Source organism: Orbicella faveolata, unplaced genomic scaffold (assembly GCF_042242905.1).
Source record: "Orbicella faveolata isolate gen_17 unplaced genomic scaffold, um_ofav_v1 contig_27, whole genome shotgun sequence".
NCBI lineage: Eukaryota > Metazoa > Cnidaria > Anthozoa > Scleractinia > Merulinidae > Orbicella > Orbicella faveolata.
This window is the reverse complement of record NW_028301555.1, coordinates 6,001,576-6,018,334: the sequence shown is the minus strand read 5'-3', so window position 1 is coordinate 6,018,334 and position 16,759 is coordinate 6,001,576. Positions and strand designations below refer to the sequence as shown.

Genomic DNA, 16,759 nt, shown 5'->3' with positions numbered 1-16,759 from the left:
ATTTGTCAGTCGAGACTTTACTTCGCGAAACATTTTTCATCACATAAAATAAACTAAACTAATGTTAAGTACAATAAATGAGGTAGAGACGTCATGAAAATTTTGGAAACTTTGAAGGTATTTCAAAGCGGTGCAATGAGTTTCGTTTTGCTTCACTTCCAAGGTTTTTCTTTTTTTAGAGTGATTAAGATGTCGACAATCCCTAAATGTGGTATTTTTTAGATTAACTTATGCACAATCTGAGAGCATCTGTTATTAATAGAAACGCTTTCCTTGGGGCTGACTACACATATTACACCTTAGGACACTTGGCACTCTACATGTAGTCTTTCTTTACAGAGCATCATGTTTTTCCTTAGATTCAGTTAATGACATTTTAAACAATACACTATTTTAATTAAGCACCTGTAATTGTGAACCATGTTTTTATGTCAACATAATGAATAAAGGAGCATCCTTATCAAATGTTACGCCCCGTTATTCCAGAAGCTACCATTCAGTTTTTGCACAGCAGGCTTCAGACATTGACTTCAAATGCAAAACTTCTCGTCGAGTTGAAGAATAGAATTTGTCGAGTTTCAAGACCAAACACTGAACAACACCCTGCAGCCATTTCAAAACCTGAGAAAAAGAGACAATGTTTGCCAAGTTATTTAACTAAATTTACACACCAAAACGCTTTGCCACCGTTCCAAAACGCAAAGGAAAGGTTGTTTGAATTTGGCAAGCACATCAGAAACTGGTTATTCTTGTAATATGGAAGACAGTTTTCGTCCCAATTCTATCGTCATCATAAACTGTGTCCTGAATGCTCCATTGATACTCATATCCATTGTTGGCAACACGCTGGTGCTGGCCGCCATATTGAGAACTCCTTCGCTTCGTTCGCCATCAACAGTTTTTCTCTGCAGTCTGGCTCTGTCGGACCTTACCGTTGGATTTGTGGTGCAGCCGCTCTACATTACTTACAAGCTAACGGGTAATGTTTCCGTTTATAATGCACTGTCTATAACGGCCGCAGCCGGAACTGGGGTGTCGCTTCTTGTAATGACAGTCATCAGTGTGGATCGACTCTTAGCTCTTCATTATCACATGCGATATCCGAGTCTGATGACTACACATTGCGCTTTGTATACATCAGTGACTCTTTGGCTTATTGTGTGCCTGTTGTCCTTGTTATTTCTTTGGAAAATGAGTGCATATTATTTTACGGCGGCTGTTGCTATTGTCACTTGTCTCTTAGTTTCCACTGTTTGTTACATCCGAATCTATCGGATTGTTCGTCAACATCAGTTGCAGATTCACGCTCAACGCCAAGCTGTGGAAATTCTAAATTCTAGAGTCAATCAGAATATGCTACAGATGAAAAAAAGTGCTAAAAACACTTTCATATATTACATCGTAATGATTCTGTGTTATGCACCGTTGTTTATTTCCATGCTAATTTTATCAATTTCTCCTAATCACTGGACAAGCATTTGGGGCCTAACTGATACCGTAGTATTCATGAATTCCTCTATCAATCCATTTTTGTTTTGCTGGCGTATTCGCGAGCTTCGCAAGGTAGTTGTTAAGACAGCAAGGGATATTTTATGCAAAACAACTGTGGCAAACTCGTTAAATGTTAATTAACCAAGGAACACATTTACTTAAAAGTTGTTCAAAAGTCTTGTTTAATCCTTTAACAGAGTTTAAAAGTAAAAAAGATGGAAAAAGATGAAAGGCATGATTCCTATCACGTGACGTCCCTCACATGGTCGTGTCATACAATTTTTAATGCATTCACATGGGTAAACTTATTGGTGGCGACATGGCAAACTGAATCTGGGTCTCACGTGCAGGTCTCTCGAGAATTCCTTTCAGAAGTGAGGCATAATTTCATAAACAAAACAAAAATTAAAAAAAAAAACTAGTCATAATGACCACAAACCTTACCATTAAAGTGTATCAGATTGGGGCATGACAATCTCTTTTCAAAACACTTTCGTTGAATTTAAAAGATGGTCAAATCGATAGATCAACACACTGTGGTCAGTTTCAACTGTGAAAATATCCCGATCATCCAGCGTTGGCCAAATAAGTGCCACATATTCGTTCGTTATATTGTGATGGGCCCCTTCCTGCAGAAAGCGAAACTCGGTTTTACTAATTACGTTCAATCAAAATCTTTCGAATATACTTAGATATCATGACAGTGTGACCAATCGCTCATGGATGACCTTTGTAGCTGCGTCACGGTTGCTCATCTTGAAAAGTTTAGCCTATTTTTTTCAAGTTCGTCGTTTGCAATCCGTGTTAATCTTTTCCATCCTCAACCATTCTTGTTCCTTTATCGCTTATTATTATCTCGCTGCTCTTTTTATATCTTAGTAAATCAGTCTTTTCTGGTTTCCTTCAATTAAAAGGTAATTTTGTACGTGGCCAAAATAACTCAAAATAACGTGACTGGCTCTAGTTTAGTGTTTCTTGAATTCCAGTCATCGATCGCGTCCTATCATCTGTATTTCTATATATGCTATCGAGAAACTGATTTCAAAAGAGAAAAAGAAAATAAATGGTTTTGCTTGTTCAGTCTTTTAAGTTTCTTATAATGACGACCTAGTTTTGCAATCTCCCACTGTTCGGTGAACAGGCAAATGGACGCGATCTGCTTTTAAATGTAGTGGTGCCATTGATCACTGGAAAAAATATGTTGCCATGCCAACCGGCCTCAATGGAGAAAGCTCGTGTGCGGCACTTAAAGGAAAAGCCAACTGATGAATGTGGGCAGGCGCGGTGGCCTCATGGTTAGTGCGCTCGTCTCCGGATCGAGCGGTCCGGTTTCGATCCCTGACGGGGGACATTGCGTTATCTTCTTAGGCAAGACACTTTACTCTCACAGTGCCTCTCTCCACCCAGGTGTATAAATGGGTGCCAGCGAACTTAATGCTGGGGGTAGCCCTACGATGGACTAGCATCCCATCCAGGGGGGAGTAGAAATACTCCTAATCGCTTCATGCTACAGAAATGGAGGATATTACACGCCCGCGCGCGGATACGAATTTTACCTTCGAGTGTTCACAAGCGGGCATGTAATATTCTGTTTATTATATAAACATGCTAATGACGAATTTTTTTACGATTTCCCGAAGATTCTCGAACACTTTCCGAAGATTCCCGAAGGTTCTCCAAAAGTTGTCCGAAGGCCAAACAAGTTTCCGAACATTTCCCGAATATTTCCGAAGATAACCGAAGAAATCCGAGGAAGGTCCGATGTTTCGATCACACAGCAACACATCTAAGTTCAGTTTAAGCGATTATCATGTTAGTAACCATGGCGACACCAATATCCTCACAGGTGAACGATAAAAATAGCATCTTCACTGCACGCGATGAAGATATGATTTTTCAGTAAAAGGAGAAATCTGGTATTTCACTAGTGTTTATATAATAAACCGGGATAAACTCCGGTCTGATGGGCCACTTGGCCCGTATGCAGACTTTACTTTTACCAACTGATGAATGTAACAAAACAAGACAACGAAGAAGTGAGAGAAAAAGTAGAAAATAGTTTTCAAAATTTAAAGGACATTTTACCCGTTTCGGGACTTAGCCCGCGTTCACACTAGGAATAACATGTTTTAGTTTAATTACGTATGAAACGTGTTTCATAGTTTGATTCAAAAGAAACATAGTCGAGACGGCGGCCGAAAGCGGAGAGGAAGAAGGTCGAAACTACACTGGGATACAATGAAATGAAGGTTACGGTTCGAATGTAGGCTGATGAAGAGGCAATTATCGGCCATGAGCAAAACCGTAATACTTACTGGGAGAACATTGCCAATACCTTCACGATTTAATTTCATAATTTATGCGTGTGCCGTAAAACGACACTGATATATTATAAAGCCAGGCGTTAAACGTGTTTTAAACAAGCACGCAATGTTTAGTAGAAACGTGTTTTTTCTTAACTTGCTTACTCTAAACATGTGTCGGCCTTACCGAGTTTGAATACAGTGGTATCCTTAGACTGAGAATAATTTATTAAACGAGGCATCAATAAGTTTTTATTAAAATAACGACATGAAAGTCGCCAGGAGGTAATCATTAACTTACCATGACAAATGAGCATTGCAAAAAGGGAGTCTGAAACTAAAAATATAATCCGAGACTAGAATATGAAAAGACACTTTTGAAAACATTTTGCCCTATTTAGAAGGCGCTCTAAGAGCTACATCGATCTATCAGAAAGGTTTTATCGCGCCTAAACCAGCTGTCATGTCAAAATGCATTCGGCTAAACCATTTTCCTTTGTCGTTTTACAAATACAGGCAGCAGTAAAAGAAGCTGACAAATTGAAACAGCTGTCGCTTGCTAATTGCGTCACCTCTTTGTCTCTCAGACATTTGATAACATGACACGAAAACTTTTTCCTTATTAGCTATTGTCTTTATATATCACCTATTTGACTAAGCACTCAACAACATCATATCCCGGCAGGGTGTGCGAAGAGAGCAAAACGCATCACAAACTGGTCGTTCAGAAAATATGAGTGATAACTCACATCCAGAAACTATAAGCATCATTAACTGTGCATTGAATGTACCACTGATGCTCATATCCATTACCGGGAACACTCTGGTGCTAGCAGCCATTTGCAGAACTTCTGCACTCCGTTCGCCTTCCATAATTTTGGTCTGCAGTCTGGCTGCATCAGACCTTTCAGTTGGGTTTATCGTACAACCGCTTTACATTACATCTACAATAACGGGAAATCCCTTCTTATTCCAAGCGACGTTAATGACAGCCGCTTGTGCAACTGGCGTGTCGCTTCTCATCATGACAGCCATAAGCGTGGATCGATTCTTGGCTCTTTATTACCACATGCGTTATCCGAGTTTGATGACAACACAACGCGCCATGTGTACATCAGCGACTCTTTGGCTCATTAGCTTTCTGCTATCATTCTTGACTTTCTGGAAGATGAGTGCGTATTATTTTGTTACGGCTGTTACTATCGCCATTTGTCTCTTAGTTTCCACTGTTTGTTACATCAGAATCTATCGGATTGTCCGTCAACATCAGTTACAGATTCACGCTCAACAACAGGCTGTGGAAAATAATGCTGCAGATAATAAACGGAGCATGCTACGATCAACCAAAAGTGCCAAAAATACGTTTATTTATTACATCGTAATGATTATGTGCTACACCCCGTTGTTTACCTCCATGGCAGTTTTATCTATTTCTCACAAGGACTGGACAAACGCATGGTCATTAGGCGATACGGTGGCATTCATGAACTCTTCTATCAACCCATTTTTATACTGCTGGCGACTACGCGAGCTTCGAACGGCAGTTATTAAGGCAGCAAGGCAGGTGTTATGCGGACAAACAGAGGAAAATTCGCCATGTTAGTGTTTTGGGCTCTTGTTCGGTTACCGGCATAAACGTAAAAAAAAAAATGCTATTCAGACAGGGCGTTCATGAATTCTTCCATCAACCCATTCTTATATTGCTGGCGACTACGCGAGCTTCGAGCGGCAGTTATTAAGGCAGCAAGGCAGATGTTATGCAGACAAAGAGAGGAAAACTCGCCAAGTTAGTGTTTTGGGCTCTTGTTCGGTTACCAGCATAAACTTTAAAAAACAAATGCTATTCAGACAGGGCATTTGTATCTTCTATGACACGGGACGATGGATACTTCCCCCCAACACTCGGAAACTACGAAAATATTAAAGCAATCATTATGGTAAAATAGCAGTGATAATGAAACTCGAAGGGCGTGTACGTCCAAAAATGTATCCTTTCACGCAAGCAACATGGGATGATGGCGTTATATCAAGTGAGAATTTCGCCATGATATCCAGACTGCCGCCATCTTCGATCCACCATCTTGAGGTGCTTAGGTCTTCAAAATCTAGAGAACAATACTAAAATGTCCTAAAAATGACACTTGTGAGAGAAGACCTTATTCCATAACCTTCAGATAACGGTATAACATTTGACGTGTGAATAACTCACATTGCATGTCTTAATGCGTAGCGTCCTTGTTATTTTTACGTGTATATCAGTTTTGTGGCAGCGCAGGGGTCTCATGCTAGTGCGCCCTCCACCGGATCGAGCGGTCCCTGTTCGAACCCTTGCCAGGACATTTAGCTGTGTTCTTGAGCAAGACACTACTCTCGCATTGCCTCTCTCCGCCCAGGAGTATAAATGGGTGCTGGTGCTGCATTACGGTAATGCTGGGGGTAACCCTGCGACAGGCTAGCATTTCACCAGAGGGGAGTAGGGCTACTGTTGGTCGCTTCATGCTTCTGAAACCAGGATAAGCATCGACCTGGCCCGATAAGCCACTTAGCTCGTATACAGACTTTACCTTACCTTTACCTAACAGTTGTGTAACAGTTGATTTTTGTCATTGAAGAAGGAGAAAGTTCTGAGAGTTAATAAATCTTATTTTAGTCTGCATGTCGCAACGTGACTTGTAACCATGGTAACTTCAAATGAAAAATATCCCCCTATCCGAGTCATGTCGGATGTGCCGAAATACGTTTGACGCCGGCAGCCTATCACGCCCTCGCCAAAGCCTTGGCCATTAAAGAGCAAAGAAATCCAAGCGTAGAATGTTCCTTATACGAGTGAAGTTTTCTAATCTCGTCGCCCCAAGAAAGAGTTGGGAGCATCGCAGTAAATGCAGTATCGTGATGTTTAAAATAGAGCTTTTTGCCCTTTGAAGTCTCGATGTTTAAATAATTTCCTCTTTGGGGTAACGTTTTATCAAGATCGCAACAAGAATGCTCAGTTATACCATTTACTTACTGTATCCAAAGACTGCATGCATTGGCAATAAAACAAACATTTTCACACTTATAAGTCTAACTAAAGCAACAAGGAAAAATTTCAACGTCATTTTTTGTAACCGCAATAACAATATCGTTCTTAACTACATGTAGCTAGGTACAAGTAAGTTCTGTATTGGACAATACATATTGCCTCAAAATGTCATGAAATAAACAGTGCTATCCATTTGGCGGATTCAGAAAGCAGATACTAAGTGTAGATGTGAATGTAGATACGTAGCTGAAGTCACTTTTGATCGATGAATGTCATAGCTATGTCCTGTGTAGTAATTAGACAGTATGATAACATTTCAACGAAACAGGCTTTTTAAATTTATTGTGCTTAGGTGTTATTTGAAATAATTGCAAATAGTTCATATCATGTAGTACCTACACAAGGGTAATTTTGTAAAATGTCAATCAGACTTGATAACTTTTAAAACTTTTTACATTGCTGTTAGTATGTTCAGAAGATATTTAGCCTGCATTATATTATTATTCAATCTCAGTGTAAAGCGTATTAGGTTTTGCTGAAAGCTAGATAAATTATCTCCAACAGTATTCTCAAGTTGCTAGTTTATCAGTTGCACAGCCCTGTTTCATTCGCAAGCTAGTGGCCGCTGGAACACGTAGAGTTCTCCAGGAGAAGGCTCTTCTCAGTTTGTTGTGGATTAAGCGACGCACTTCTCGGCGGAGAGAACAAGTAGTAATAAGGATACGGTTTATACTCGTTGAGCCATTCAGTTGAAGGGTGAACGGTTGCATTCACGAAGGGCTTCTGAACAGAGCTTGAAGAGCCGGGGAAAATTGTCCTTTGTGAGGCAGTTTGCCGCTCGACGCTAGAACATGGATTAATCTCGAATCGCGTGCCAGGTGCTCCAAACATATAAGGCACTGGATAAGGTTGTATTCTGTCGAAACTTATTCGCGGGTAGCTCCTGTGTTCGTCAAGAGTGCAAAGCTCTCTGCAAGGTCGTTTTCGAAAATCTCCTTTACTAAACCGGGCGATGTATGCTGGGTGAATATGCCAGAAGCAGCTCTTCCCATTAGTTGCCATCTCTCCTTTGACAAAACACTCGTGTAGCGACAGATTGTGGCGGACAGTGTTTTTCCATCCAGCCCTGGAGACAGTGAACTCCGGGAACGTTTTCTCGATGACTTGGTAAATCTGTGAAAGGGTTAATCTCTTCTCAGGGACTCGCAGAATGGCGCTGGCGATGAGAGCGACGTATGTCATCGAGAAACGTTTCGTCTTCGGCCGACTTGGAACCATTCCGTTGAGAAACCCGAGGTTGAGTTCTTCGTGTTTCTTGACGAGTTGGTTCTCAACCGTTTGCTGGATGCGTGTAGGTGGTACTAATCCGGAAAGCTTTGTTGACAATGGCTTCAGGAAGGTATGGTCTCTGAGGAACTCTGTACCCAGCGAAAATGGACGATTTCGCGCCCACGAAAACTCGTAGTCATCTTTCAAACTGGGTAGGCCCTGGTAGCAGTAAGTCGGTTGCATTTCAAGTGCTTGTTTTGAGTTTTGATACTTGAGACTTCTCGAGCTACCTCCGCCTCGACGCTACTTAGATGCACGAGTCAACGAGCGCGGCGCTTTGCTGGAATTTATTTGCCATGCCACCTCAGCTCGCAACAGGGGAGAACTGGAACAAAACCAAACAAAGAGAGCCGTTTAATCGAACTTGCTAGCTTTAAATGGGTTACCAGCAAACAATTGTTCGCCCACTCTTAAGCGACTGACATCTAGTTTAATGAAGTAGATGTGTGGAAAATCGGCTTATGCTCGGAACGAATTCTCGTATAATCCGTCTTTTAATATAAAACTAAAAGAAAACAATTAGTTCTTAAGAGCTTAGTGTTTTGAGAAATAAGTGTGCTTCAACAAAGCTAGTGCAAGTACACTATTTTTTGGACCTTATTGTTTATTTTGCAAACAATTATTTCACCAGAAAATATCCTGCGACTGATGCGGTACAAGAGAGGAAAAAACAATGATTATTTCCCAAACTTTTTAGAGTAACAGTTTGCTTGCGATGGCAAATATATCTTAAGCACAATATTTTGACTTTTGTGAAAAATCATTGAGTTCGTGTTTTCGAAAACGTTTTTAAGCCACCATGCCGGGAAAATCCACAAGCACTTCAACAACTGCAGGCGTGGTGTTAATCTATTATTTAGACATGGCATACCACCCGTTCATGGCCACTCTTCCCTCTTTTTTCCGCCTAACAACAAGATTTCCATTATTGGAACAAGAAAAATCTGTTGACATTAAGAGCCCTGGCATGGATTTCCAATCTGTTTTTTTAACATGAATCCTTACTGTTTCCTGCTAACCCCTCTGAAGGTTTGTAGCCTCTCACTGCAGCATTCCTACAGATCAATAAACTCTAGAAACACGCTATGTTTATCGCAATGTTTTCATCTCTCAGACATAATACAAAGTCTGGCGGTCGATTGGAAATTAAATAGTGTATGAAGATAACTTCTACAAGGGACAATTTAAAGGTAAATGTATTCATATAAGACGGAGAGCACGTGGAATAGTTTTAATAATGCCAATACACATAGAGGGAGTCTAACTTATTGTTCTGTTTAAGAGTCTTCATGGATCACTAATCATTACAATGCAAATATGCAAACAAACCTCGCTATGTTCACTCACAATGTTTGTCATTTGAAAACACTTGTCTTGCAGATCATCCTAGACTTACGCCTTTCAAAATTATAGTCATGACAAGAAAGCAATCTTACAAGTAATAATTGGCTTTAGTTGGCTTTTTTAGCCGTAGGTTATATATGATACAACTTTCTCTATCGTCCTGCACGACCTGAGGCAGCCTGTGACAATTATTTTGGACTAATTCCAGCGCGAACAAACTTCATCCTCCTAGTAGCTCATAATCTTGCATTCGGGCATTCGAAGACAAAACTGTTATTTCTCAGAGATTCTGTGACACGTGGTTTTCCAAAACAAAGAAATACCGCTATACCGTTGCCAAACAAAAGAATCGCGCAAGACCGTTATTTAATCTTATCGTGGGTGTAGAAAGTTTCGTATAATTCGAGCCTTGACACGATGCCTGCAGATTACCCAAAAAATTCCACGATAAGATTTTGGCTAATCTGGGTGATAATTCCAAATCGAGGTTTAAAAATTTCTAGACTCCAAAACCAGCAGTAATTTTATTTTGACGAGCTCTTGAAATGACATTATTTAGCCCTAATTATCAAATGGCAGGTCTGGGGCCAATACTTTCTTTTTATGACCAATGAAACTGCAGTTCTGTAAATTAGGCCACATTTAATAAATGACCGAATAAACTTATATGGTATCAGCACGGCTGGTAAATAAGAACTCCTCCACATGAAAGACACGATGAAGACATCTTTCTTATCAATAATTGACAATCGAAAGCTCTTTTCGTAAAACCAAAAACTGATATTATCCATGAAGACTGAATTATTTTGGACAATTAATGCAAACGCAATGGGATTATCAGCTCTTTCTCGATATTTTAGCTGTTGAATACTTACGTTATTTTGTATGTTATTGCTTGGAAAACAATAAACAAAACACTAAACGAACAAAACAAATACCTGAGACAACCAGTTCATTGTCAAGCAACGACGCCTTTAAGATAGGTGACAAACTAGACCCTTGGCTTTTCCACGGAAAGTAATGTGGATTCAAGTTAAGAGTTTGTCTTATTTTTCCAAAGTGGTGCATACTTGAACGTAAAATCTTTTTAATGAGTTCCTTAATTTGCTTGCTGGAAATGTTGATTATCTCAAAAAGCTCAAAGCAATGTGGTTGGGCCAATTCAATTTATGCGCGAAAGAAACAACGCCATTGAGACAGAAAATGCAACGCTTTTTCCACTACCAGAGTTGATAAATTCTTTACGCATAACACTACAAGTTAAACCTTATACAACACCTTTTTCCTATGAAATACAACCTACTCACAAAGAAACGATTAGTTCATTCGCAGCAAAAGTTATGCCCTGAATTGACTAACAACTTGCAACAAAAGCAGTACTATGCTTGGCCAAACGTTGTTTAAATATCAGCATGATCTCAGAGTTTAAAAGCTGGACGAAGAAGACAAAATAACGAAAATGTAAATATTGTGGGAAAAGTTGAATGATATACTCGGAACAAAACCCTTTCAAAACGAAAGCCGCCTCTTTGTTTCCACTAGAAAACTCGATAGGGGACCAGTTAAGCCACTTTCTATTGTAAAGATTGTCAACAAGCTTTTCCACGCATCTTTTTCAGTAATGGTTTATCGTCACCTGCCCTTGTTGATTTTGAAGTGAGCTTTGTTCTCGAAAAGCACCCTGTTACGATTCACGAAATGAAAATTTCTTTGTTTGGAGAATCTACAATTCAAAACTCACAACGCTTTTTGGATAATTTTTCGTGAGTTTCACTTTTAAGTTTAAAAATGGCCTCATGAAGACGACGGACATTTTCTGAGAACGTTTAATTAAGATAATGAAGATGAACCCTGCCTAGCAATAACAATAACCGTAAATTTAATTTCCATCGTTGCCATCTTAAGCTGTTATTAATGAGGAACCTGTTATTGGTCACATCCCAGCTTCACAATGAAAATTTAGGTCTTAGTTCTATCGTGCTTAGTTCCTCAAAATCTGCTTCAAATCGAATTCGGTGCTTCTTAAAATTGTGCCCACTGAGCCAGTGTAAATAAATGTAATTTTCATTGTTTTAGATTGAAACGGGAAACTAAAGCATTGAAACAAAAACGAAAACATGTTCCGTTAAGAAGTACCCTATGCATTCCTTTCAGTTGAAATAAATGTAGAATACCACAGTTTGATGATTTAAAACTCATTGACAGCCGTTAAACCCGGCTCGCTATTAGTTCTGAGAAGCTATTGACTTGCAATTGTCAACACAGTATTCCCTGTTTTGTCTTCAGTGGATGAGTTCATTTAATCTCACCTCTCTCTGCATAGCAGCCGAACTCTTTTCTGTTTGTTTTATACCAAATATAAAGTTCTAAAATGCTAAAATAAAGTTATCAGCGGGTTAACAACTACCCAACCCGACGAGACACTTTGAACTTACCACGGTATGGCATCCGTGAACTTTCCTTCGATGCACCTGTCGCAAATAATTTCAACTGAGCAAAACTCAGTTTTATGCTTTGCACAGTAAGAGCTCAGACGTCCTTGTGTTTAAGTTAACCGCAGTTAAACATCAGGGAGGATGCAGATAACGTAATAGATTCGCTGGTTTAGATTGGTCGGTGTTTAGTAAGAGAAAACTGGTATTGGCTCTCTAAACACTGCGTGGGCTTTTTCAGCACCCTCAGAGAGAAACAACTCTAGATATTTTGTATCGGCATTTTGACTTTTTTTCTTCTTTCTTTTCTCGTAGTGAAGCTCCTTATGACTATTAATTAGCCCTACACAAATTTTACATTACTAACTCTACAAGTACATGTATGCTTAGGAAAAGCAAACAAATAAAATTAGTTTTTCCGCGATGGAATTTATAGCCACATAAAGAAATTACCACAACTACCATTACATGTACTCTTTGTGTTGTTTTAGTTGAAACACGAACCGGCTGTTTTATTCAAAGTTTCTTTAGTTTCTTCTTCTTCCTGACGTTAATGCGGAACATAAAGGCAAAAACTGTGTTCGATTTATTCTCTAAGCATCACAATTATGTCTTTTCTTTAGAAATTACTGGCAGCTTTCTCCAATTATTTGGCGTAATTATTACAAATACTAATCAATAGCCTCTACATCCAAAATGATTGTAATGAACCAGCCTTTTTATTTGCATGATCTGCCTGTATTCCTGTAATGATAATCATAAAAGCTACAGCTATTGACAAGACCAGTTTCAGTTAGTTTAAGGGACGTCATTTAGGAATTCAATCCATATACCAATTTTTAATCGATATCTCGGGATTTCTTTGGAAGAAAATCCCTCTATATTCCTAAGAATACTTTGAACCTTGATTTTCTGTAATTGGGTACAGACAAGATGGTGTAGTAAAAACATAATGACAGCCTATTTCAAGAGCCAAAATGGGTTCGAACTAGTCCTTTGAGAACACTTTGAGAAAAGAATCCTTTTCCAACGAAATCATGAGTTGGCCTAATTGAGAAAAGGACCTGGGTTTAATTAAAAAGACGAATTTGAGAACCCCTGACAGATACTGATTTACCACTTTTTTAACCATTCCATCTGTCGAGATACAGGGCGCCTACATGGAACAATTTACCGAACCTCTAGAAGACTCAGGGCTATTTTGACTGCTCTTCAGAATCACCCATTCCTAACTGAGACAACATACCTCGATATACCGAAAATACATAAAAACGAGCTCCAGGATGACGACCAAATCAATGGCTTCAGGTGGAAACAAGCAGGTCCACAACGTTTCTAAAATCTTGTTGAATTGCTTAATTTCACCTGAAGGCACTGAATGAACTTTTGACATCTCTATAAAAAGGTCCCGGTGCAAAGAGTTCCCGTTTAAGGCAAACTTAGTTTTGATCTTAAACATTATACTTACTCTATAAATTTGACCGATGAAACGACCGTCGAGTCTCTCCTTGCACTGAGCGAAGCTGTTTTCTCTTTAGAGATCGTACGGGTCAACCTCCTTATTGTCAACTGCGCGGAGTAGCTTAACTAACTGTAACAAAAAAATGTTATTCTCGTCTGCTTGGATGACGCAATATTATGACAGATGATGCTGGTAAATTTCACGAGAAATACTCGTATATAACGAGGAATTTGTTCAAAATTAAAGAAGCTTTTGTTGTATGTCTAAGTTTCTTTTCTAAATACTCCTTATGATAACAAACATTTAATCATGTTTGCCAACGAGTATGTTTGTCGAACTGGTTTGCATCATAAAAAAGGACTCTTTTCTTGCTATGTTAGTATCCAATTTGTCGTGTCATAGCTGAAAAAGTCAGATTTTTAAATTTGTTTGTGTTCAGTTTGGTGTCAGAATATAGCTAGTATCTGGAAAAAATTTAGTCTTTCACTTTATTTGTGGCGTAAGTGATCATAAACTACATCATATATAATCATAAGATCCATTATCATAGACTGATAAATTTGATAATCATACAATGCATTTTCTTCTTAATCACAAACTGCTCAATTTTCGAAAGACTTAATTAATTTGGTTCCTTGTACAAATACCTGTATCTCAACAGTTATTTACAGGCTTTAAATCAACCTGTTCTTTGTTCAATGTATCCAAAAAAAGAGACACTGGTGGCTGGGAGCTAAATCCAAGAAGTATTCCCTTACTGTAGGGAGACAATAGGAATTGAACACAACAGGTTCCACAACGAAAATCTGCTGGTACTGCAAATAACAGATGCAAAAATTATGCTCGCATTGCGCCACTTGAACTGAGAAGTTAAAGGAGCCAAGATTTTCTGTCGATCTTTAAATGTTTCGAAAACTGTTAATCAGGAGACCCTTTATGACAGACAAACAGTTATTAAAGGAGGGAGATTTACAAATCATGGATAAAATACGGGAGTCTATGTCGCCAGATTTAAAGATAAGAATGGAGCAAAAATGAAGTGAACTGCCCTACTTGCAATTGCTGAAAAACATTGCTTTTTATTAGCCAACATAACGTAGATAAGTATCTAATTTCTTAAGAAAGTAAATATGTTTTTGTATCTTTAAGCACAGTAAGTGGTTGCCTTATGTATTTTGCATCAAAAAAAGTCAGTGAAATTAGCTAGTATAGAGAATCCTGACAGTTAGAAACAACAGTTCAATATGTAAGGATTTATTGCAAAAAAAGGGAGACAATAGTTTTTCTGATAAAGCAGTTCCCCTGCATGTGAAACATAAATCTCTTTCCTCCATAAAAGAACCTTGTGTATTCTTCAAAACTTTCCACCTATGTACGACTCTCCACTCTTAATCTGAAATGTTGATAGAGCTTCTAGTTTTTACACACACGGTTACAGACAATGTTAGATACGAATAAAATAACGACTTCGAGAAACCGTGAGTTCTTTAATGTATTCCCTAAAGCAAAAAATCTGTACTATAACTACTCTTGCAAAACGTTTTCTTAGTTTACAATAAATTGGTCGACACAGGGTAAAAGATAGTTTAGTTACCACATCTCAGCCCTGCTTCGATCTTAGATTTCAGGGGAAGTAATGGTCAATAAAAATTTCAAAACATTATTGCCACCCAAGAAATTTCTTGACGCGGCAAACGCAAAATTTCGTAAATTCCTCGGAAGTGGTACGGGTAAGGAAGTTAGTTACAGGTGGACAGTGCCAGGATTGATCCAGCGGGTGGGACTCTCGCTGAAACATGTTACCGGTTATATTTCGTGTTATTCTAACAACTGGACGCCTCTTTTTCTGTCGTGAGCCACTTATGAAGTGACTAAAGCTCTGTACAGTATGTTTACCCTGTGTTCCTAATGGCTCACCGGGAAAAAATACGTCTTTTATTTCCAAGTGGGATACATGTAAAAAGTACATAATTATAAGTGCGCAGAAAATAAGACTCTACCAAATGAACTGAGTCGATGAAACCGAAGGAGCTGGTCTACAGTTCACCTAGCTCTTTCGTTAGTTTTGTTTTCTTTTGACCCTGTGTCATCTATTTGGTGCGTTTTTTACGTTACTGTATTGGTTTCGCGTATTTTATTTGATTTGGAGAGTTATGTCATTTGAAAGCTTGTTAGCACAAGAATTAGGGCGATATAAGCCCATGAACGTGATAATTTATGTAAGAAGTGAAAGTAAACAATGATCTAAGAGCAAATTCCTGCGTGGGTGTGTTTTTATGCTTTCACGGATTTTCAGTTCCATTTAGGGAGTCACTTCTTCCTCAATATTTTTCATTGTCAGACAGCTGCTGTTCACCAGTCTTTATTCAGCCTACACCCGCCCACTCTCGGCTTGTACGCTGTTTTTGTTATTAAGAATATTGTTTTTCCTTTCCACGCTGAATATTCTTATTTTTCTGGCGATTCTAGGCTGAAAATATTCCTGTGAATATTCTTATATTAGTTAAAGGAACACAAAGTGGAATATGTCGACAAAACGTCAGATTATCTGTCCTTCCTGCCTTTCGTGGCGTTGAAGTAATTTTGGAGCCACTCTGCAGGCAATTAAGCCTAAATATATGGCATATAATTTCTTTCAGAAATGTTATTAGGATCAAACGTACGGCTAGTGCTGTTTATTGGCTAGTTTTGCCGTTTAGAGAAAGGAAGAATTTTATGCGGTTTAGTTGAAAACATAATTCTAATTTATTTACAAATTTTTAACACACAAAATTATATTTTTTTCAAAATTCCAGCCTCGGGATTATTCTTAAAATATTCTGAGAATTTCGCAACTTTCAGCATCCATATTCTTATAAAATAATAAATATATTCTAATAAAAAAGGATGCAAAACCTTCGGCCAAAATGACTATCCTGCAGTATCAAAGCATAAAACCTGGAAGAACTCGGACGAAGTTCTCATAAAAGTACTGGAGATACCGCTACTTCACCTTCTCAACTGTTGTCGTTATTTGAGTCGGTGAATAACCATTTTAAGACTTAGCACACTAATTTGATAACTGATGGTAATATAAATTGAGATTTCTTGTTGGTAGGCAGTGCGAAATTCAGCTGGGGTGTGTGACTAAAAAGTGATGTGTGGAAATAACACAACCACAGTGCAAAAGAGCCACCGTTCACAAAATTCGATTTCTGAATGCTTGGTTCGGTAGGGAGAGAAATTGTGTATTTAAAAGCATTTTCTCTGTAAGCACTTCATTGGCAACTCCATACGTCGTGTTGATTTAGCCAGTGATTTAAAGTGATGATTTGTTGCAGCTACCAATTAATCTGCAAAACACCCTTTGTAATCTATTTGGTGATTTCTTACTATA

At 38.6% G+C, this 16,759-nt stretch overlaps 3 protein-coding genes across 3 annotated transcripts; 2 read left to right on the top strand and 1 right to left on the bottom strand.

Annotated features, from left to right (window-relative positions):
- Positions 1 to 721: 721 nt before the first annotated feature.
- Positions 722 to 2,061, top strand: LOC110067278 (melanocyte-stimulating hormone receptor-like). The gene has a single exon (XM_020774592.2). It carries the CDS (start codon positions 757 to 759, stop codon positions 1,630 to 1,632), a length of 876 nt encoding a protein of 291 aa, XP_020630251.2. The 5' UTR covers positions 722 to 756; the 3' UTR covers positions 1,633 to 2,061.
- Positions 2,062 to 4,471: 2,410 nt separating this feature from the next.
- Positions 4,472 to 6,456, top strand: LOC110067284 (adenosine receptor A2b-like). The gene has a single exon (XM_020774598.2). It carries the CDS (start codon positions 4,528 to 4,530, stop codon positions 5,395 to 5,397), a length of 870 nt encoding a protein of 289 aa, XP_020630257.2. The 5' UTR covers positions 4,472 to 4,527; the 3' UTR covers positions 5,398 to 6,456.
- Positions 6,457 to 6,779: 323 nt separating this feature from the next.
- Positions 6,780 to 8,670, bottom strand: LOC110067283 (uncharacterized). Its single transcript, XM_020774597.2, has one exon. It carries the CDS (start codon positions 8,326 to 8,328, stop codon positions 7,432 to 7,434), a length of 897 nt encoding a protein of 298 aa, XP_020630256.2. The 5' UTR covers positions 8,329 to 8,670; the 3' UTR covers positions 6,780 to 7,431.
- Positions 8,671 to 16,759: the final 8,089 nt, after the last annotated feature.